At 42.3% G+C, this 23,299-nt stretch overlaps 1 protein-coding gene across 4 annotated transcripts in view; it reads left to right on the top strand.

Moving 5' to 3' along the window:
• Positions 1 to 23,299, top strand: part of THADA (THADA armadillo repeat containing) — a 1,551,972-nt gene that overhangs the window by 799,484 nt on the left and 729,189 nt on the right. For all 4 annotated transcript variants that reach the window (XM_069233992.1, XM_069233989.1, XM_069233988.1 and 1 more), the window contains one exon: positions 11,181 to 11,312. In XM_069233992.1, the coding sequence (XP_069090093.1) occupies positions 11,181 to 11,312 (132 nt within the window). The remainder of the gene's footprint in view (positions 1 to 11,180; positions 11,313 to 23,299) is intronic.

Raw genomic sequence — 23,299 nt, 5'->3', positions numbered from 1 at the left:
GCTTTGTGCATGCATGAAGTGCTCCATAAGATGTCCACTATATACTTTTTGCACATTATTATGCCCAATAACTAGTTCAATTATCTAAATCAATGGATAAGGTGTTTTTAGGTACTACATATACACATATATTACATATGAATTGACAGCATTGTATTAAAAGGTATTCCCCCAAGGGGTAGTCCTACCCATATTGGATTATGGTGCAAACTGCTGGGATGAAGTGCTGCATGATGACTAGGAGGACTCCAGATATCTCCAATCCCAACCGTATTATGATAAAGTCAAACTCCGAGGATAAAGTGCTAAGTTATTAATAAGATAACAATATTGAAAATGTATCCAAACTATCTTAAAATGCCTGTATTTCAAATCTATGTAGTTTTGTTCCTTTTAGAGTATGTTGCAAATTATGAGGATAAGGTGCTAGGTAGGCAATAAAATGATTATACATGACAAGATATATCCTGTATGTCTACGCTGTGCAGGGGAACTCACATTTCAAATGATATCTGTCATCCCTTTTTGTGCTGAATACTGTATCCATGCGCTATTACATATATTCTAAATATTATGTTTCTGTACAGCTTTACTTTTTTACTTAGCAAAGCATGCACAGGTAATCATGAACACATCGGCACACTGGACAATCAGAGTCATCAAATGATTAGAGCCATTTATTCATAGTCCATGTTTCATAGAAGTACATGAAGCACAGTTAAAATCTGTCTGATCCCTTGTCTTAGTAATTCGTTTTCCCTTTCACATCCTTGCGGATGAGATTTTACATGTCTAATTCTATAATATATAAACCCATATAAAGATGTTTGATGATATTGTTCAAAGTAATTGGCCATGGAATAACTTTTGTCACCATTCCTAATTGCTCTGATGTGTTGTAAAATCTTTGTTCTCGGTTTCTTTTTTGTGCTGCCAATGTATAGCTTCTGCAATCACATTCCAATTTATAAACCACATATTCAGTGTTATACGTTATTCTGTTCTGTATTGCAGTTCTTCGTCCTTCAAATGTCTTATATGAGTTTTGATTGTGATCATACTAGCGGCTTTACAAACATTACACTTGAAAAAGTCCTTCATACCTTCCGTTAGCCAGTTGTTACTTCTGTGTGGGTCATCAAAGCTTTGTTTTAGAATATCACCCACAGATCTTGTTTTGTAAGAGGTTGTCAATGGACCAGGGCCATTTTTTTTTTCAAATGTTTATTTTTTTCCTAAACGTGCCAGTTCTTTTTCAAAATCCTTTGAATTCTTTCTAAGCATGATTATACTCCATAAACAATCTTTGCTTCCTTTCACCCATTCTCTTTTTTAGTGATTTTCATTATTCCTGTAGAGCCCTTGTTTTTCATAAGCTCTTTCTCAGGCATTATCGAGAACACTTACCCGATACCCACGCTGCATAAATCTTCTTATCATTGCAGTCACTTCCTTTTTATATTCCTTTTCTGTAGAGCAGATTCTTCTTGCCCTCAACATTTGTCCATAAGGGTATACTCCACTTTAAAACCATTGGCTGTCCACTGTTGACATAGACTATTGCATTTGTAGCTGTTGTTTTCCTATGAATTGTAGTTATGAGCTCACCATTGGTCACATTCAAATCAATATTCAAGAACTCATAGTGTCTCCTACTGTATGTTGGGGTGAATTTGATGTTCAGATCATTGGTATTCAGTTTGAATATAAATGTTTCCAATTCATTCTCCTCACCCTTTTATAGCAGGAAAAGAATTTCTATGACAGGAGTCCAGAGTACCATGTTCTTCAATCACATTTCATTCCCTTCTGTCCAGGCCACCTCCTTCTCCCACCACCCAATGAATAAATTAGGGTAGATGGGGTCAAATGAATTGCCTGTGGCTGTGCCCTGTTGCTGTAAATAAGCCTTTATTTTGAAGGTGAACACATTATGTGTGAGGCAGTACTATAACATCTCCACCATCGTTTAAGTATGTTCTAAGTATTCAGTGGATCTGTCCTTTAGGAAGTAGCGACTTGCCAACAATTCATCCTTATGATTAATTTAGGTATACAGTGATATTACATCTAAAGTGACCATAAGGTATTCCAATTTCCAGGAAAAACCATCTATTTTTTCAGTGGTGGAAAAAATGAGTGGAATCCCTCTGCTAAGGTGGTAAACTTGTAGCTTATGGCTGTAGGTATAGATCTAAATATCTTGAGGTGTTCTCCAACAGATATCCAATGGAACTCACTATTGGTCTGCCGGGTAGTGCTTTCTTATCCTTATGTCTTTTTGGGAGGAAGTATAAAGTTGCCAATTTAGCATTGTCAGTCCTGAGATATTGATATTCATCCTAGTCCACGAGATCTTTTGCATGCCATGTTTTTAACAGCAAATGGTACTCCATTTCAATCTGCTTCGTTGGATTTTGTGCCAAATTTTTATAAAGACTGATATTACTCAGTTGGTGTTTTACTTACATTAGATAGGTGGACTTATCCGTTAAAACAATGTTACCTCAAATGGTTTGATGATCAACAAACTATGCCTGTTTAACATTGTAATATCATCCCAATCTTTACATGGGAAATGTCCTTTGTTTTTCGTTCTGTACCATTACTTCCTTGAGATGTTCAGATCTTCAACTACCATTTCGTGGAAAAAGATCAACTTTATTGCCAGCAGGCAGTTGAGGGCAAAACTTACTTTTAGGTTTGCAGTCACTCTGTGCCAGTGCATCCATTCTGAATTCTATCTCCCTTAATGCTAGGCCTTCAGATGTTACATTATGTGATGTCTGTGGTGTCACATTATTTAATTCATGGATTTCCATCAAATCAGGGATCTCACCAATTTTTTTATTTGACATCTTGATACTCAAGTTCAAATTCCTGGAGGTATTTTTTGGTTTCATTTCACAATGCTTGTTCTGTTTCAGTTTCCTAATACATTTGTATACCACAGTTCTAGTGTTTGAAAAATCTGGGCCTGATTAAAGGCAGAACATTACTCCTTAATTCAGGATTCTTTCTTGGTTGGAGGTTAGTGTGACCGAAGAGATGTTAATTACCAGTAGTTTCCCTTGCAGGTTCATATCCTCCTCTAATAGGGTTTTTATTTCCTTGGTCTGGTCTTCCCCCTTCCTCTTGCCCCTCCTCATCCTGCATCTTCTTTGTTGGGCCTTTTTATGAGTTGCCCCTTCCTCCTTGTTGCATTGTCATTTGCAGAAGGTGTAGTTCTCTATAAAAATCCATTCTCTCAGGGTGGCCTTCATCTGTACTTGATCCAGGGTCTGAACTGTACTCTGTTCCACTATGTTCCTCTGTCATAGTTTTGTCCAGCTCATTATGCATCCTGTGTGTGTGTGTGTGTATATATATATATATATATATATATATATATATATATATATATATATATATATACACATATATATATATATATATATATATATATATATATATATATATATGTGTGTGTGTATATATTAACACTATGTACTTGGTACAGCTGCACTTTCAATCATTCGTTTTGTAGCAATGAAAATAAAACTGCGATTGAAGGAAGTCTGCTACACTTTACTGTTCAGTCCTAAACTCTGCATTGCCATACACAACAGTAAACATCCTTGACGACCACCATGAATTGTGTAGAGACATTTGGAGAGGGACAGAGGTCAAAAGATGAATGACATTAAAGTCACTGATGACATACATCAATAAAAGTAGAGTTGTGGAAAAGCAGTATAATGTGCATTTTAGGAGAATGATAGGAAGGAGTTGACACTCATCATGTAAAGAGAATGAGATTAAACAGTTTCATCATGCCTCATTCTCTCAGAGACTAAGGCTTGATTGATTCAAGTTACTAGTGAAGCTTAGTGTCCTGCATTCACTCTCATTCAGATAAAGCCAAGATTTGCAGTCTCAAGGTTTGGGCTGATCGGGGAGGGATTGAACAATCTTATACATGTGAGCTAATAATGCCAAAGGTGTGGAGTACAAGATGTGTGTTTTCCATAAAGGGTAATTTTAACATCTGCATGACAATACACAAAGCAAGTGTGAGATATAGATATATTGGAAATGCCAACCAAGGCAGCCACCTTTAAATAAGTGTACAGGATGCTACATCTGTACCAAACTGGATCAAATCATGTGTTCCTAATTTGTCAGTGAAAGTGAAGACTGGTCCTGGCTTCACACTGAGCCAGTCATTCTGCTGTAGACGTCCTAAGGATTCTTCCCTGTTTTCTTCTCCATTCATTATATAATTTAACATTAGTTTGCAAAGTTATGTGGGTGACCCTTCTCTTGGAATTATTGGACTCAAGCAGTGAAGCTTCTGACCCAGAGCTTCTAACCCACCTTCTGGGTTGATGTATTTTTTTCCTGACTGCATTTCAAGGATGCATTACTCACAACAAACTTGCCCCCGTATGGAGAAAATATGAAAATCCTCTTTGTAGGCACACCTCAACTCCTTCCTAGCCATCAAGAAGCCTGGCCCCTTGGAACAACATCTACACAGTTATTGCTGCTCATGGTCCATGTACAATGTTTAATTTGAAGTCAAACAAATCAAATATATCAACAAGCTGCAAATTGCTGCCATTAATTTAATATATCCGCAAGCATTGCTTCCGTCTTTGTGTGTCACCTCAACAAGCAGATCATTCTTTAAAGAACTAATTATTAGAACACATTTGCCTTCAATTCCTTCAGTCATCAAGTGCAATATATCCAAAATAATACAGCCAGTCTAGTGATGGAAGAAAGAGAGTACCCTGCTCATCAAACCTTCACGTATTCCTATCTTTTGAAGCATTTGAAGATGTGTTAGCAGTGTATTATTTTTGCTATCCATCAGTTTGACAGATAACACATTCCCGCACTTAACATACAGTGTTTACCTTCTCTCATTTGCTAAGCGTTTAGGGGACCTTTCTGAGTAGAGCATTTCTACATGATATCTGTTATCATTTGAAGAGAAGTTATTTCCAGGTGTTCCTGATCCAATTCTTTCCATTTGTCTTAGTTGGTTTGAAATCCTGCAAGCACGAGAAAGGTGCTTGACATCTTGCTGTGGGAACATTTTTCTCTCAGACCACCAAAGGGCCTCTCTTATAGTTATCTCATTCATCATCCAAATGTGGAATTTCATGTTTACAGAACATGTTGACAAATGCTATTACAGCGTTGGCACTGCTCCCCTTCTCTATCTGCCTGTCAGTTACAGCCCCAGTATAGAACACTGTATACGTGGGAAAGGAAACAGGAACACCTCTAGGCTTTGTCTTTAGGAATGACATTCATCTTGCTTCCACCTCTCCTGGACTTTGAACACTTTAATGTGAAATTGAAAAGCCTGATCAACTAAGTGAGGATAGAGACATATTCATTTGAGTCTTGAAGTTTAGCGACACTGACATTTTGCACTTCATTCACCCTTTTTTAAAAGTACACAGGGTATCTATGTCAGCTGTATGAACTCTGCTGACTATTCAGACATACAGTGCTGATAGAAAGTCTGTAACAATTTGTCTTCTAGGCTTGAATAATGTATCTGCATGTCTTGTCCCAGAACATACAGGTGAGAAATTATTCTAAGATGTTTTAGAACATGTATCATACTAAAAACTGAAATAGCTTATTTGCGTGAGTGGTCTGAAAACCTGCCTCTTGTATTATCAATCCTAAATTAGCTGAGGTACAATCAACCAATCTCAAAATTACATACAAATGAATGGGAAACTACTTGGGTCAAATTAAATAATTTACAGGATATAAGGATAAATTCAATGTTTCCTCCTTTAGTTTCCCTCGACTGGGTAGTGCACTTAAAAGCAAAGACTCAACTACGAATACAAAGGAGCTTTCACACAAACTCTGAAACAAAGTTGTAGAAAGGGGCTGATGAGTGGATGAGGATGGCAACATATCACCTGTATATACCTGTGAGCATGGTCAAGGCGAGTATAAATTGCATAGCTTACATGACTCACATTCACTACATTGTAAGAAGTGGGGTAGTGTTAACTATAGCACCTCAATCCTGAAGAATGCTGAAAACCCGATAGAGGTTGTCTCAAGCTACTGAAACATGTTGACCACAGATGGGATAATATGGGTGAAACCCACCTTATAGCCAACACATTTTTTTGTCTTATTTTGGAGAATCCTAATAAATAGTGATTTGATCTACCAGTAAGACATTTTAAACGTACCATGTTGTGGAGTTCATAGGAACCACATTATACTGAGTAATGAGATGTTTATGTGTAGGCATATCATTAGCATTTAGAGATCACAGTATATGATTAAGTGTGCTATTAAGAGCTCCTAATAAGGAGCCCGCGCTGGATATAAAACAACTCATCCAGGGTAAGGTGATAAATCATGCCATCACGGTGGGTGATGTTCTGCTATCCATTAAAGAGGAATCCTTTTGGAAGTCAAAATAGGTGTTATGTCCCCACTAGCAGAGGGATAATTAGGGATCTTGTGCCTATCTTACTTCTGCCATTGTGTATCATCACATGATAGTCCGTATAGGTGTCGGGCTAGCTCTTTGTCACTAAGATGTGTTAAGAGTAGCAAACAATTCATCATGTATATAACTAGACATATAGACGTGCCCAGATACCAGGTGTGTAAAGGAGTATTGTGAGGTTACTTTAGCATTGTTTTATGGGCACGTTATTTTAGCCATATGCCTGCAGCTGGTGCTCTTTAGCCTAGTAATAATTAATTTCTGAGCAGAAGCTTCATTCTATTGGTAGGTTTTACTCCTCTTGTCTCGTATGCTTTTAACCCAGAAACTGTTTTCATTCTTTTAGCTTAACATTTTGTTCTGTGCTTTTCTCAAGGCTGTACACGATTGTTGTCTGTACAAAGTGAAACACAACAATCTGCTACTTCACGAAAACATACGTGTTCATACTCTAGGGCAGTTTTCTCAGAACATCAGATGTTTTATTATAAAAACACATCTCTGCCCCATGTACGTTAGAGGGAGATTCCCGTCAGAAATTGGCACTGCATGTTACCTCATAACAGCTGTCTGCTGAGACTTGATGTATTTTCTGCCTACATGGGAGAGGACTTTCGGTAGACCCAAAGCCCTCTTCGCTACACGCATTTTCAGGTATGGGGGATAGTGGTTTCCCTGGGGTCCTAAAGGGTGGACTAGGGCTAACACTGCTGTGTTCTGCTATAGTACTTTAGTGGCACAGTTAGGAATTCCAATATTTAGCATTGTGACACTATAGTTGGACTTTTCATATGTTTCACTTTCTTCGTCATAGTTCTGCTATTATCATGTTTCATTAGCCTCATTATTGTAGTACATGCCTTTTTATCTAGAACGCATGTGATTCAATAAAACTTATTGAGCCAAGTCCTGCTTCTGTTCGTCTTTGCATGAGCGAGACAAATGTAACTGAGAGAAAAGGATGAGATCTGTTATACCACAATTTCTCTGAGAAATCAGAATGTCATGCGCACAGCTGCCACAAATCACTGCCACTTTCGGGTGCTGGTGAGGCACTCATAGTTGGCCGGAACGGTTAGGCTGACAGTTGTCCAAATCTAGCAATCTCATTGTTGCAATGAGAGCCAACACGACAGATGAAAAGATGAAAGAGTAGGCATTTTGCTTGGTATTAGTCAGGCTATTTGAGTTTAGGTAGTCTCAGCACTTATCTCAACAAAGGGCTCCACAAATGGATATAATGGGTGCTGGAAAATGACCCTCTCTGAAGGGTCACCCCAAACATTTTACCTTCCTTCTCCTCTTTTTCTGACCTCAGTTGTGTTGGCTTTAGGACTAGGGATACTTTACCACTGCTAACCAGTGCTAAAGTGCATGTGCTCGCTCCCTAAACACATGGTAACGCTGGCTCATACACAATTGACATATTTAATTTACTTGTAAGTCCCTAGTAAATTGCACTGCATGTATCCAGGGCCTGTAAATTAAATGCTACTAGTGGGCCTGCAGCTCGAATTGTGCCACCAGCATAAGTAGCCCTTTAACCACGCCAATGCCAGGCCTGTGTGTGCAGTTTCACTGGCACTTAAACTTGGTATTTAGAACTAATTGTCTTAAACTCCCCTTTTTCTACATATATATCACCCCTAAGGAAGGCCCTAGGTAGCCCATAGGGCAGGGTGCTATGTAAGTAAAAGGCTTGACATGTACCTTTGTGTTTTACATTTCCTGGAAGTGAAAATCTCACAGATTCGTTTCTCACTACTGTGAGGCCTGCTCCTCTCATAGGCCAGCATTAGAACTGCCCTTAATACTTTTAAGTGAAAGATTCTGATCTGAAAGGAGTAGCCTGTCATGTTTAGTATGGTTGGAATGGTAGTAAGAAATGCTACTTACTGGTGAAGTTGGGTTTTGCATTACATTTCAGAAGTGCCATTTTTAGAAAGTAGGCATTTCTCTGCACTTCCTACCATCTGTGCCTTACAGCTTGTCTCCAATCCACGTCTGGTCTGTTCTGGTTGACAGCTCCTCTTGTGCATTAAACCCAGACAGCCATAAACACAGGACCCTCAGTCAGATCTGCATTTATCTGCATACTGAATGGGTCTCCCTGGGCAGGGAGGGTGGAACGGCTCTCTCTTACACTTCAAAGCCAGTGGCCTGCCCTCACACAAAGGACTGATAACCCCCACATGGATCCTGGCAGACAGGGCTGGGCTGGCACTTCAAAACCACTCTTTGAAGTTTTCCCCATTTAAAAGCCATTTTTTGGTATGTATACTGGATCTGTGACCCTCCAAATTTTGAAACTAGTAGATCTACACCTGGACTCTGTCAGATGGCTGCCTGGCTGTCTAAAGGACTTATCTGGACTACTTTGCTGAAAAGGACTGCTGCCCTGCTTGTTGCCCTGTTGCGGAATGGACTCTGTCCAGGCCACAAAGACTTCACCAAAGAGAAGAAAATCTCCTTGTGTCAGAAAATCAATGCAACGTCTGCAGAAACTGACACAGTGCCTACCTCGTGGCTGAAAAATTACTGATTCATATACCGGATCGACACAGTGCCTGCTCCTTCTTACCAGCGGATCGTGGATTTTGAACGCATCGTTCCTGGGCGTCAGAATATCCCTGCATCGCAGTGAGGAACCAAGGCTGCGCTCCTGGGAGGCGACGCATCCCCATGCAGCGTGGAAAGAAATGACGCATTCTATGTGCTGCACCGGAAAATCTGACGCAGCGCCTTATTTTTTGACACATCTCCTCTGCAACACTATGTGTCATTATTTTTTACGCATCCCAGGTACTGTGTGTTAAAAGGATACAACCACTGATTCTTAAGGATTGTGACTCATTTAAACCTTTAAAAAGTGATATCTTGGCTTGTGCATATTGGATTTTTGTTGTTTCGGTCTTATTTTATTCAGGTAAATATTATCTATTTTCCTAAACTGGTGTGGAGTACTTTTTATGGTGTTTTCACTTTGTTACTGTATGAGTTATTGCACAAATACTTTACAAATTCACTTCTAAGTTAAGCCTGCCAGCTCTGTGCCAAGCTGCAAGAGGGTAAGCACAGAATAATTTGGATTGTGTAGTGACTTTCTCTGACTAGGATTGTGGTCCAAACTTGGACAAGGGTGTATACGTCTGGCAACTAGCCACCCAATTTCTAACTTTGGGAATCAGAATGTCATGTGCACGGCTGCCACAAATCACTGCCACTTACAGGGGCTGGTGTGGTACTGCTAGCTGGCCGGAAGGGTTAGACTGACAGTTGTCACACAGTGTGGGATTGGTCTTAGTTCCCCTCAATCCAGTGGTGCTGGCGCCCATATCCAGCAGTCTCATTGTTATGAGAGCCAACATGACAAGTGAAGAGATTAAAGAGTAGGCATTTTGCTTGGTATGAGTCAGGCTAGTTGAGTTTAGGTAGTCTCAGCAGTTATCTCAACGAAGGGCTCTGCGAATGGATACAACGAGGATATGCTGATGAGTAGAAATGCACGTGTATAGGTTGGTAAAGGAGACCATTGGACAAATAGGGATTCACAATCAGAGGCTCTATTTTCATCTAGCCATTTGGTCTTATGGGCTATTTTGTGGACAGTTACTGGACCTTCTCTGATCTATCTGAAAGAACGATTTTTAGACCTATTTGATTGTCCACATAAATGATTACATTTAAAATAGGTGGTGCATTGTTGCTTAACCAAGTTTCTGTGACAAACATCAGCTCAAATATTATATTAATTACAAGATGCTCAGACAGTTAAAATTAATTTATCTAGCACAGATAAATATGCAGGAGAGAACAAATTTAAGAGGTTGATGGAGTGTATGCCAAATACAATAATGGGTACAAGAACATTTGTTGGGGTAGTGTAAGAAGGTCATTATCACACTTGAGCATGTTCATCAGGGATTTTACAGGGTTAAAAAGAGGCTGGGATTAGTGGGCAGATAAAGTGGATCAGCCTGGAGGGTAGAGTGAGGCATATTGAGTGAAGATTGAGAAGTAGAGTAGAGGATTGGAAGATTTGAGAGCCTACTGGGTTAGTGCAAGGAGGATAAGAATAAGAGGGTTGAAATGTATGGGAAATGTAGAATTCGAGCAGATGAAGGCTGAGGGGCAGATGAACATTTAGAGATGTTAGAGGATTTGCCAATTATTAGGAGTGTGAGTGTGGGAGGAAGATAGGTTTGGTATTTGAAAGGAGGATTTGCATTGGAGGAGGGATTTAAAAGTTAAAGATGCATCTAGATCGCAGAGACGAGGGAAGGGATACGGCAGAGAGGTTTGGTGCTATCCGGGAGAAGTCTCAGATAACCCATAGCAGTCGTTTGCTTTGTGTCCTGTTGGATAGACTCTCAGGCTCACTCCATCCTGGGAAATGTAGGATTCGAATCACTTAAGTCTGTTTTCTGAAGGCTTGGTACCTTGTTTGCATCTCTAACATTATTCCTACTGGGTACCAACGCATGGCAGTACCTGTGGTCCTCTTCACTTCATAATTCTGTTTGAAACTCACTAAAAGTACCTACATGTGTCCTCCTCTCTGTTAACAGTTTTCTACAGTAAAGGTAACTAAGGAACAACAGTTGGGTGCAGGCCTCTGGTAGGATGCCAGTATGTGTCTTGTTGTGTTATATTAGAATATAAATGTACTGGACTATCTGACACGGCTGTTTTCCTCCAGTGACACCAGCGAGCTGAAGCTGCACCCGAGCTTGTTCCTTCTGCTTTTGATCCTGGGTAAACTGTACCCTTCTCCAATGGATGGCACACATTCTGCTCTCAGCATGGCACCCTTTGTGCCCTTTGTCATGAGGTAAGGTGTGAACAAGTTTCAGTCTTCAGTTAACACTTGTGTGCAGTAGTTGTATTAGGGCAGAAGTTGCTTTGTTACCATACGCCCCTTTAAATGTAAAGTCAGACTTTCACTCCGACGGTAATCGGGCCTTCGCATTCAGTTAATTTACAGTTTGACTGAGGTACATGGTACTTACTCTGGGCTATGGGGAGTTTTAGCTTTATGTTTAGGTATAACTGTAGACGAGGGGTGCTCAACGAAGGTCTAGGAGGTCTGGATCTGTGCTAGATTTTCAGGATGTCCACATAAGATAAATTCGCATAGAATAAAAGTGTAAGAATCATTTAGACGTAATTCTTTATTTTGAAAATCTGGCACGGACCTGGCCCTCCTGGTCTTACGTTGGGCACCCTTACTTTCGAAACAAGCTTGCCACACTTATGAATGATGTTTTGTTTGCAAAGCAGGCAGTCTGTTACACACTGAGTACCTTCACATTTCTTTATTCCCATGGAACTTTTGCTATGGTTTGTAGCGCTTGCAAACACGTGTTGTAAGCATGTAGAAGGCGCTTGCCCTGTACCTGAGAGGCAGAGTGATTCCGAATGAGGTGCAGATTAATATATTGCATTTCTGAGAGTTCTACATGGTTGAGTGAGTGAGTGAATTCTGCCATGAAGGAAGAAATGTGCATATAACGATGTTCTACGTTACCACATGGTGGTACTGGAACAATTTTCAGTGTGGGTGTGCTGCCACCAGTGTTACATCACTGATCCATAAGGATTGTGAAAGATCCAAGAACAAGTGTCACAAATGAGCCACAGAAATTCAGCAGGAGAGTGGTAAGGCTGTGCTACATAGCATGTGGTGCATTGTGGAGCACACTGCCACACATATATTACTAAAGTATGGTGTGGTAGCGCACTGTAATTTACAGACAACACATTTCCATTGAAACGGCCCCTGAATTTTAAGAGCCATGCAGTGTTATCGATTAAGCTATCTAGGCTCATACAGTAATGTTTGGAATTCATGAATATTTATCATTGGTGCATCACCAAGTAAAGTGCCCTGATTTGTTTTAATTGTATTACAATCTGTATTTCTATCATACTTAAGAACTACAAACAATGTGTTTCATTTGTGCTCTTAACTGCTGATGTATGCAGAATAATTTGTACAGTTCATTTACAAGTATTTAAAGATTGTTGTGTTTATTGACACCCTGCTTCTTTTTCTTTCATTCTCCATGTACCCCAGAAAGATTGTCAGCTAGTTCACTTCACAAAATCCTCTAACTTTGTAGTCCGAGAAAGTAAAGTCAACACCATTATCCGTGTTGAAAAAATAAGCTGCAATATGAGATATGCTTAGCCAGGCATTTGATCTCTGTCTTTGGATACACAGCAAATGTGACAAGATAAAAATAAAATGTAAAGGCATCTTTATTTCTCATTCACATTCTGAATTCCATCATAGCTATTTTGGGGGCTTCTGCAGCATTCCTGCATCCATAGATGTTACTACATCCCTTTTCACTACATTGCCTGTCTACTTAATCCATTCCACTGCACATTAGTCATTTCAAGGATTGTATGAACTGTCTATAAAAATCTAGGGTTGCGATTTAAGTTGTCTCTTCTATCTTACTAGCATTTATGTCTCACACATCTGTCATCTGGATCGCCTCTTAGAACTTTTGAACCAAAGGTCTCCAAACTTTTCTTTAATACTTGTATTCAATGAAAATCATCCTGTACTCCTAACATTATTGGTAGTGTAGTGCTGTAATAGTCACCACATTAGACAAGATTACATTAGTGACCACTCTATGTAAGATTAGCACCAGGGATCACCCAGCACATTAGACAGGGTTGCCAGAAATAACGTAAAAAAGGATGTGTGTCATTTGGAATGCCTTTACTTGGGTAATACAGAACAGTTATAGCTGCAACATCCCTGGCAACAAGTTAATAATATTACTAATAGGTCCACCCAAAACCAAATGGTTTATTATTTAAATTTCAACTTTAAATATATTTTGGAAATTCAACCATTTTTCCTCCAAATATCAGCTTATGAGTTACAAAGATACACACATATTCACCTCTAATACACACTTTTCAATTTTGTTTTATACATGTAATAATTCAGACAAACTAAAACTTTTAAATCTGATAGAGACTTCTCGTTGCAGATTCCTTATCTTAGAATTTCCCCCAGGTGTCAGACTGGGTTCGGAGATCTTTTCTTCAAGCAGTACCACTGCGTGCCTTCAGGTGGTGTCGATCGATTCCACGGGCGTTGTTGGATCGTGATAAAGTTGCGTTGTATATAGGCGACACCCCGGCATGCTGACGTCAGTTCTTTTCTTTCCGCACCAGCCTGTGCACAGACCCTAGAGAAGAGCTTCCCCTAGTCATTTTTTTATTAACTGCGACACTTTTGTGGAATACTTTTTGGATGCGTCGAGGGATTTCCTGGAAGACTCCTGTCACCGAATGATGTCGGTGATGGATCCGCATCTTGTCTGCCTTTGTTGTCTGGACCATGACCCGAAGTCGTCCTCCGAGTCTCGAGCCATGAACCCGAATGCTTTGAGGGAGCGGTCCCTAAAGCTCATGGTGACCCGGCGCTTGACTCCCCAACATCCTATGTCTGAGAGCCTTGCGATTCAGGCTTATTCTTCTGGGGGCATTCCTTTCCACTCCCCCGTATAGTGAATCAAAAAGACTGGATAACCTTGGGAAGAAAATGTTTTCTTCCGCCAGTCTAGCGCTGCAGTCCATGAACACCGCATGCCTTTTGGGCCGATACCCCATACTCTCTGGGATACAGGTGCACAGGTGCTGCCTTGGGTCCAGGAGGAGGCCTGGGCGATTCTCTCCAAAGTTGTTACTGACAGGAGAGATGCAGCACAGTTCATGATTCATTGTGGACTGGATAGGTCCAACTCACTAAGTAGATTGTTGCATCAAGAGTGACCTTGAGGCGCCCCACCTGGTTGAGGACGTCTGGCTTTTCAGGGGATGACCAGCAATCTCTAATGGACATGCCCTTCGATGGCACCTGTCTCTTCGGAGACAAAGTGGACTCGGCGCTCGAGCGTTATAAGGATTCCTGGGCTACGGCTTGGTCCCTTGGCCTCGTAGCTGCTCTTCGCCCCCCCCCCCAGACAACTTTTCGCCCCTTTCGTGGCTGTGGAAGGGGCACCCAGCTGCGTTCATTTTCACCCTGCCACCGACTCGTGCATGCTTAACCGCCTCTGGGTGGCCGCAGACATAGGGTCCCACATTCTCATGGATCAGGGAGCCAGCGGTCCACCCAGCCCAACCCCCAGACCCCCCCAACCTCCTCTGTTGTCTCCAAGCCTTCCTAGTCTGTTGGAACATCCTGGACCAGCGGGGGGTAGGATTTGCCTGCCCTACTGGGAATCCATCTCCATGGACAGGTGGGTGTTGCAAATTGTCCGAAGGAACTACTCCCTCCCCTTCGAGACTTCCCCTCCGACCATGCCACCAGCATTTGATCATCTTTCGGAGAATCATTTGCCACTTCTCTGCGAAGAAGGCAAGGCTCTCTTGCCCAAGGGTGCCATAGAGAGGGTCCCTGTGCCAGAAGTAGGTCGCGGTTGTTATTCCCGCTATTTTATGGTGCCCAAATAGGAGGGAGTGGCTTGGCAAATATAGTCAGTAATGGGAATTAGATACTCCATGGTTCAAATTAGCGGATTAAAGCAGATACCAAACAAAAGTGTTGTTCAGTACCTTATGAAGACTATTTCCCCCCGAGGCAGAATGCACTTTTGAAGATTCCCTCTCCACTGTGAGGTTCAGTTTATGTGGTATGGACCTAGTTTTGGAGATAACATCACATCATAATTGTAGACTCTTTGCTATGCTTTAATAATGAACCATTATGGGTCAACAGTTGATGAACAGTACAGAGAGAAGAGTTTTTATGATCTCGTCACAAAGCCTGAGCATCAGAATGTTGGACATAAATGCACAAAATTAACCTGCAAATATAAGTATTTCACAATTACTAAAAAAACAAGTGGGAATGTAGCAGAACATATACATTCGGAAGGTATGTTTTACCTGTCCCTTAAAGAGCTGATCAGGTTTTTTAAGTAAAAAAAAATCAGGCACTGATTGTAGGAAAAACTTGTGAGCCCCTTCCTGGCATGAGTGCCAAAATGTCGAGGGCAGATTTGTTTGTGATGGAAATAAATTGGAAACATGTACCAGTTAAAATGCAGCTATTAGAGTTTTATTTTATGAAGCAGTGGTTTAGGGAACATTCAGTTAATCGAACATGACCTGGCCAACATGTCAGTTTTATTAGCTGTATCCCTCTGGAATCACGAGATGACGCACTCATGCAAGGTCAACATAAAGCATTGAGGCTTTTGATTTTCTCTTAGAGGGGCTGTAAGCAAAGCTCGTTCCCAGTTTCCCTTGGGCCTCTGAAAGTATTGTTAAGGAGCGAGCCCCGACCGGAAGCAGAGAGATTGTAACAAGGTCATGACAAGGGTCATCGTTCTATGCATTCTAGTCTGAAGCGCCATTCAGCAACTATGGAAGTACTTTAAAACTATCCCGAGCACATGACGCAAAATGATGCCCCACGCAGAATATGACGAGAGGTCCATGAGTCTCATATCGCACACATTCCTTAGCACTGAGCCGAAAAGTGGTCCCCTGAAGTATTAGAACCCCCTCAATAGTTGGTGACTCCCCAGCACCGCGGGGTGGCAGGGTCCTGTGTTACCCCCCCTGCTACGGGTGCAAATATAGAAAGAGTATTACTGAAAGACACGGGTGTTGCATGCAGCTCAGGTTCAGATCAGATTGAGGCAGTAGGGTCCCACATTATATTTCATTAATGTATTTTGTGATAGCAAGCAACGACAGAAGAGATTTCTTGAATAGGCAGGTGCAAAAATATATGGTATGTGAAATTGATGATTTTAGAAATGTAAAGACATCTTACGTTTTGGAAGAGAAACCTGCAAATGTGTAAACTAAAATAAAAATACCAGTTCCCGAAGAAATTTCTAGTCATTATTTGCATAGTAAAGCACGCTGACTACCATCTGTTCCCAATAACACTAAAAGAGAATAAACAATGTATTAAATTGAAGAGGTGAAGCGTAAACATGTAGGAAAGAAAGATTCCCTTTTTTAACTTTATTTGTACCATTTTCAACCATTACACGGTACAATATCTCTGCTGCGAAGCATCCCATTACAAATTATGCACTGTAACACAATGACTGTGCCAGAAAGTAAGATTCTTAATGTTTCAACCACTATAAGGTATTTCTGTGGTCTTTATTAAGACCAATATGACTTAGATATATTGATTATTAGCCATACTTGGCAAGTAGAACTCTACGGTGTACTTGATGAGCGTTGTTAGAATGACGAGAATAACATATTTAACTGAGGAATGTTTTGTGATTGATAATGTGTATTCTTTGTTATTGCTATTGAGAGCTGAAACAGATAAGTAGTTATTTGGGATTTACTGATTCTAGAGATCTTGAAAGTGAGAATCTAGTCACCACAGTCAAAAGGCAATCCTTTTACGTGATAAATTATCACGAATCATCTGAGTTGAAGAACACGGCTAGAGAGCTCTTCAGTTAAATAAAGGATGTAAAGGGAGATTTGAAACGAGGTGCTGGACACCGATCTGGGGAAAGGAGTTGCGAGCATGGTAACACACCACTGCAAGCAGAATGTCCTTTGCTTTATAGAAGTATGTGGAGTGCACATGCTTCATGAGCAGGAAAAAACTGGGAATTTTGCATGCATGCACGTGGCCAATCGAAGTTCAGTTTCAGACAGTGCTACCAAGCTGCCTGTGGTTCTATGTTCAGGACTGCCACCTTGACGACAAACCACCCATCTGCACCATTCACTTGGGTCTTGTGGTTCTTGGCACAGTACACCACAAGCCACGTGGGCTGCGCCACATTGCACTGCTGACAAGAAGGACACAAATCAGAGATAGAGCTGTGTATGGAATGGTGGTGCAGGCAGGAAGTCTGATCCTGTATCCCCTGCGCGCAAACGTTTTATTTTTGTTTTCAGCAAAGCAAGATAATCGTCAGTATTCACCTTGCTTTGTGGAAAGGGTTCTTGTGGGTCACAGATTATATTTGAATACACTTCATAGGTGGAGGAACTTGGAAGGCGTTATACCCCCTTCTTGTGCAAGGTATACGCAGACAACTCCCATATGTAGATATTCACAGGGCCATATGCATTACAAAGTAAATTAAATATGATATTCAGAAGTCAACAAATCACATACAAGGTTAGCATTCCCATTTCCAGAACACTGCATTACGAGCTACCACAGGAACCCTCTTGATAAGATCGAAGGCAGCCGCTTCATCAGGTATGTGCTCAAGAGGACTGCCCTAAGCACCCATTTGGGAAGAGATGGAGAAGTGATCCTGGGCAACTGTCCAAGATACACCATTCCAGATCCATCCTGCTACCATGCTGTGGACCATAAGGGTCACTCACTGAATCATTGGCAGCTACCAGTAAAATGGGTCTCATTATCATTCCCCACAGCTAGGAAAATAAGCCAATAATTAATCTTTAAATAGCTGCGAATCGCAAAGTTATAAACAATTATGTTCCTACTCCACAAATACTGGTCCACTTCATGATATCGCCAAAACAAAAGACAATAGAGGTAACATATGATTCCATTTCTACACGAGTCAAAAACTCCTTGATTACTGACTAAACCAGCATTGGCAAAGCATTGCGTTTGACTGTTAACTGAAGCGTTGAAAAAAATTGCTGCAGTAAAAAGTAAAAAAGATTAGTTTTTATATACAGTGCTCATGTCAGACAAGCAATTAAAAATGTGATAGTTCAGTAATATGAAAGTTTGGAGATGTCCGATTGTCCTCCATGAACTGCAATGCAAGCACTCCAGAGAAGGTGCAATGGTATACCTAACAACCAATAGCATGAGGTGAGGGATGGATATTCCTCTAGGTGGAACAGAAGCCCACTGTATTTTCCACCCTGACCTATATGCATGAGAAGAGTGGCAAGCAGAAAGTTCAGGGAACTGCCCTTACATCCAGCAGTTGTCTCTGGAAGGGAACTAGCTACACCTTCTTGAGCACCAGAAATCTACCTTAATCTACCTTCTTTTCCCACTGTGAGGACCCAGAGACAACTGCTGGGACCACAGGTGAACCACCTTCCATCATTGCTCAGTGTCTAAGGTCTCCAGGCACTGCAGGTATCCGTTGCTAGGCGGTTCCCTAATTACGCAACCTCCCATTGGTGAGCTTACATCAGTACTGCTTATTGGCCAAATGCAGAAAATTGATCTTCCAAATCTTAATGTAAGAGGACCTTTGGAATTGTTTTACCCCTGACTGGGACTCCCAAAGGTGCCCCACGTTTGCTGTTAAATCTCATTCCAAATGCAGCAGTAATACTGGAAGTTGATAGAATGGGGTTGAGTTTTCTCTGTTGGGGTATTCCCTTTCCTTAACGATTTCCACATTCGGAGTGGGTGATAGTAGGGAGCTAACAATCAGCTTCCCTTTTTCTGAGCTGCAAACTCAGAATCTTTTTTTTCCTTCTCCATTTGGAAGACATTTCCCTTGTGGCGAAAGCCCTATCCCAGCATCCCCGCTACTTCAAGGAGGACCCTTTCCTCTTTCCATCTTGGAAGGGGAGCCGTCCAGCCCTTAGCAGTAGTGTTAACTGTCTTGTAAATTGATATAATTTGGAAATTGAGGCTACCTCTGAACTCATCGCCTTCATTTTCTTAGAGGTAGAATGACTGCACGTGTGCTCTTTAGGCTTGCCAGTAGGGTGCCTGTGCAAGGTTCGGCCGGTTCGTCTCGCCTCACTTATACAAACTCTTATGTGCACAGACTCCTGTGCTGAAGCCAGCATTGTCGAGACGAGTTTGCACAATCTCTTCTTCTGACTAGTACCTTGCTTATAGTCAAGCCTCTCCAGTGGCTACTGTTAACACTTGTAATCGCAGGTATATCGTGAAAGAGTTTTGGAAGCATTGGAAATGACTTTCAGACCAGCTGCCTGAGTTACCAGTCTGTGGGAGCTCCGGAGGGGAGGTAAAGTACAGACTACTCATGCAAGGATGCAACCAGTAATCGAGAATAGGCTTGCGCCGTCCTCACGTACAACTGCAACTCTTTCCATGTGCCCAGTCTGCCTGGCTCACTCTTCTCTTCTCATTCATTAACAAGACGTGCTGCATGTTTTCAAAAATGTCAAACCCACTAATATTTGTGTTTCACAGCACCGGCAAGCACCATCTTAAATTAAGCACTACCGTTGCGTCTTTCCTCGGTGCCTTATCAGTGTTGCTGACCCTGTCCATATTTAAGCGCGACAGGGCAGCTGGGTCAGACCTCCACCCTTGATCGCCATAGGGCTTTTGTTAGTTGCCTTGGCATTGACACCCAGCCTGAATCACCCCTGGAGCATTTCTCATCGCCTTCTTCGACGGAGGTCAGAGAAGCAGATGACTGGATGAATGAGCAGTGCTTCGAACTGGGATGGACGTGATCACCCTTTTTCGGACCCCGCGTGCCCTCCAGCATGCTTCCCCTGTGTCATCACGTGCCCCATAACTGAGACTTGCTGTCTGCTTTCAAAGGGTATGTTACGAAAACTAAAGAAAACGTGAAAACAGTTCCTGAGGTACCAAGAACAGAACCTTGGATAATGTGTGCTCTGTTGGCCCTGGACAACCTCCAGATGCCGAAGGATCTCCTAGGCGTGAATTATCCGGTCTGGCTGGGTTTTCGAACCAATGACCACTTTGCTCTTGAGCCTCCTCATTGGGCCCTTCACGAGCCCTCGAACCAAAGGCCCTACTAGTGTTTCATTTGTGAAGTAATAAGTGCGGGCGCACAAGTTTTTCTCAGATGCCGTCGGTCCCCTTGGCGAATCGGGGTTACAGAATACCAGGGCGTCTGCTCTTGATTCATCCTCATGCCTCCCTCATCTACTGCCTTACACTCCCCGCTGTAGGTTTTTCATCTCTGCTTTCCTTCCTTTTTCACTATTTTTCCGTATTTTACCACCTCCGTTCCCCCTCTGCCGCTGCCTTTCTTCTGAGTGAAAATGTGATGATTAAAAATAAGTCTTGGCCCCCAGGAAATAGTGCTGGGCCCCACCTGCAACCGCCGGCTCATATTGAGCACTGGCCCCTAATAAAGTGCGTCCCCGTTTGCCATTTGAAGTTCCAATTGTGACTTTGATCGTAGGTCAGGGCTCTGGAAACTATATCCATTGCTTCTCTCTCGACTTTAGTTACTCTCCTAAGTATCCAGAATGTTTTGACCCCTCGGTCTAAATAGAGTTGTGAATATCGCCGTGATTTGTCTGCGGGCATTTCATGATGTCTGTAGAATCCCTCTGAAAGCCACTTCTGAAACCAGCATTAGCTGCGGTAAACAGGAGGGTCATGAAAATGTGGGCTCCGGAGAAGGCGCATTTATTGACGCTCCGCCTGACCTATGTGTTCATCTCCATGACCCGCTGTCATGAGGAGGCTGACTTTCAGAGCATGGTCTGCAGAATGACCGCTTCCCCAAGGGACTGACATATCTAGGAGGTCCCCTCTCCCAGTCCTGGCCGGAGATTCCAAGATGGCAGCAGTTGGGCCATGAGCAGTGCTGAGCCTCGTGGCAAGTAGAGACTGGCAAACCGGCTTCAGGTGCAGGAGGGATCGTGTTCTTGAGGTGTTGGGGCCTAAAAGGAAATGTAGGGAGTTTCTGCTTTCCCTACAAGCAGAGATGCCACCCAGGCACCTGCTGACACAAACAGCAAACAGGAGATTCTTGGTATTTTTAAAAAGAAACTTGGATCACACACAACGAAGAAAGGTTTCTTTCAGCCAAGGTGGACCTCGATTGCACTCCGAAGGTCTTTGATGAATCGAGCGAGGGGACTATGGTGGGAATATTGAAAGGTGGAAAAGCCGTGGAGGCTGTCCAAAAGAAGACTGACAACACTGAAAACAGACTAGTGGAATTTGGATGGTTTTGGATGCTCTGTCGGCGTTTAGGGTTCCTAAACTGAAGCACTAAATACTAAACGGGCCATTTTGTAGCTTAACTCCCTGAAGGGGGCGAAAAGTGGGTCCCAGATTTGGTCCATTCACGAGTAGCCCTATCTCACTACTTTGAAGATGAGGTGGACGTGTGCATGTACTTAGTTATCAACACTGTCATTGAGTTTAATACACCCAGAGCAAGCAAGAACAGGGAGGGATGAGTGAAATGTATTTTTATCCAGAAGTATTTTGTTGTTTGAGTTTTTCTTTTATATTTGTTCCCTAGAATAACGATAGTGATTTTTCCATCGAGACTGGAACATGCACACAGTGAATTTTAGCAAACCACGGAGCCACTTGTTGCATTTAATAAACAAGGGATCGTTTTACTCTTCGAATCCCTTTATCGCACTGGCTTTGATGGTTGCAGCTCAGCTGAAGTGGAATTTTCCATCCTGTGGGAGGAGAGCTAAGGTTGCTCTGACCGCGATGAAGTCAGGTTGCGTTAAGTGAGTTGGATCAAGCGGTGCAAGGACACATGGACGTCTCCCCCGGCACGTGTGCGGAGCACTCCTTTTCGCGCCAAGACACTGCCGTCCACGGACAGAGGGTTCTTTCAGATGTTTTCATTAGAAAACAAGCATACCGATTACAACCTGTTGATTTTATTTTAGAATTTAATGTTGGCAAATTGATGCATCAGAATGAGCAGGGGTAGAGGGTGTAATGAAGGGTTTAAAAAGCCGTTTGAATGTGAAGTTTTATGGCACACATTAACTATCAGAATGCTTAAAAAACCATCGTATATACTCCAAAAGGCACTTCAGTCACAATCTGTAATGTCTGTGCGTAATCAGTTGACAAAATGGTTGTGTGTTGAGCGCTTCTTACTGCTATTTGTGAATTAATTGTAGGTCATAAATTCGAGTCTGACCAGGCCTTTTTAACCTTTCATTCTTCTGTGAATGCGTTGCCCCCCATCCATGTTGCCTGCTGCACCCATGTCTGTGCTGACAAGCCTTCCACACCCCTTCCTCCTTGCTGCCATCCTTTCCACCCTCCCTGCCTCCGTGGTGCCTCCCACCCTCCGTCACTTTCTCTGTGTTGCCCGCCTTTCCTCCATGTTAATGCCCGCCTGCCCTCACTCCCTGTTAATCCCCACCAACCCCCCTCTATGTTAAACCAGCCCGCTGTGTTAATCCTCCCCGCTCACACTATGTGTTTTCACACCCTCCCTCTGTGTTTTAACACCCTCCCTCCATGTTATCCCTCCCACCCACCCGCCCATGTTCAAGCCCTCCCTCTGTGTTATCCCTTTCAATCTGTGTTTTCCCTCCTGCTCACCCTCTGTGTTTTCCCTACCATCTTTACCCTCCCACCCGCCCACCCTCTGTGTTTTCCCGCCCATCCTTCCACTGTAGGAGGCTGGCTCATTTTATGATATACATCTATATTGTGGCACCCCATACTGAGTCCAGGCCACCCTTAGTGACAGTGAGTAGGTGTCCAGATGGTAGCAGCTCTCTAGGGGTAGCTGGGGCGAGCAGCTAAAGCTTATCCATGACAAATGTAGAACACTTGCAATACCACAGTAGTCAGGCAGCAACTCTCTCACAAGAATGAACCACATAAGTGTTGCAAACATAAATGATACTTTATTACAGCATTACTACTAAACTAGCATTGATATATTTCCCTTTGGAGATACAGGCACACAGTACATACATCAAAATAATCAGCAGAAACAGCATAAAAATGCACAGCCCCCCCATTGGGGGAGGGGGCATATACTAAAGAAGTGGAAGGTGAAACATTGACCCCAACCAAGGTGAGTGTGGTAGTTAGTTAGCAGCTGGGGGCAGTTAGGGACACCAGAGGTCATTACAGTGGGTGACCCCAGCAACCAGTAGTGACATAGT

This window comes from Pleurodeles waltl, chromosome 5 (assembly GCF_031143425.1).
Source record: "Pleurodeles waltl isolate 20211129_DDA chromosome 5, aPleWal1.hap1.20221129, whole genome shotgun sequence".
NCBI classification, from domain to species: Eukaryota; Metazoa; Chordata; class Amphibia; order Caudata; family Salamandridae; genus Pleurodeles; species Pleurodeles waltl.
Note: the sequence above shows the minus strand (reverse complement) of the source record. Positions and strands in the feature narration are given on the sequence as shown.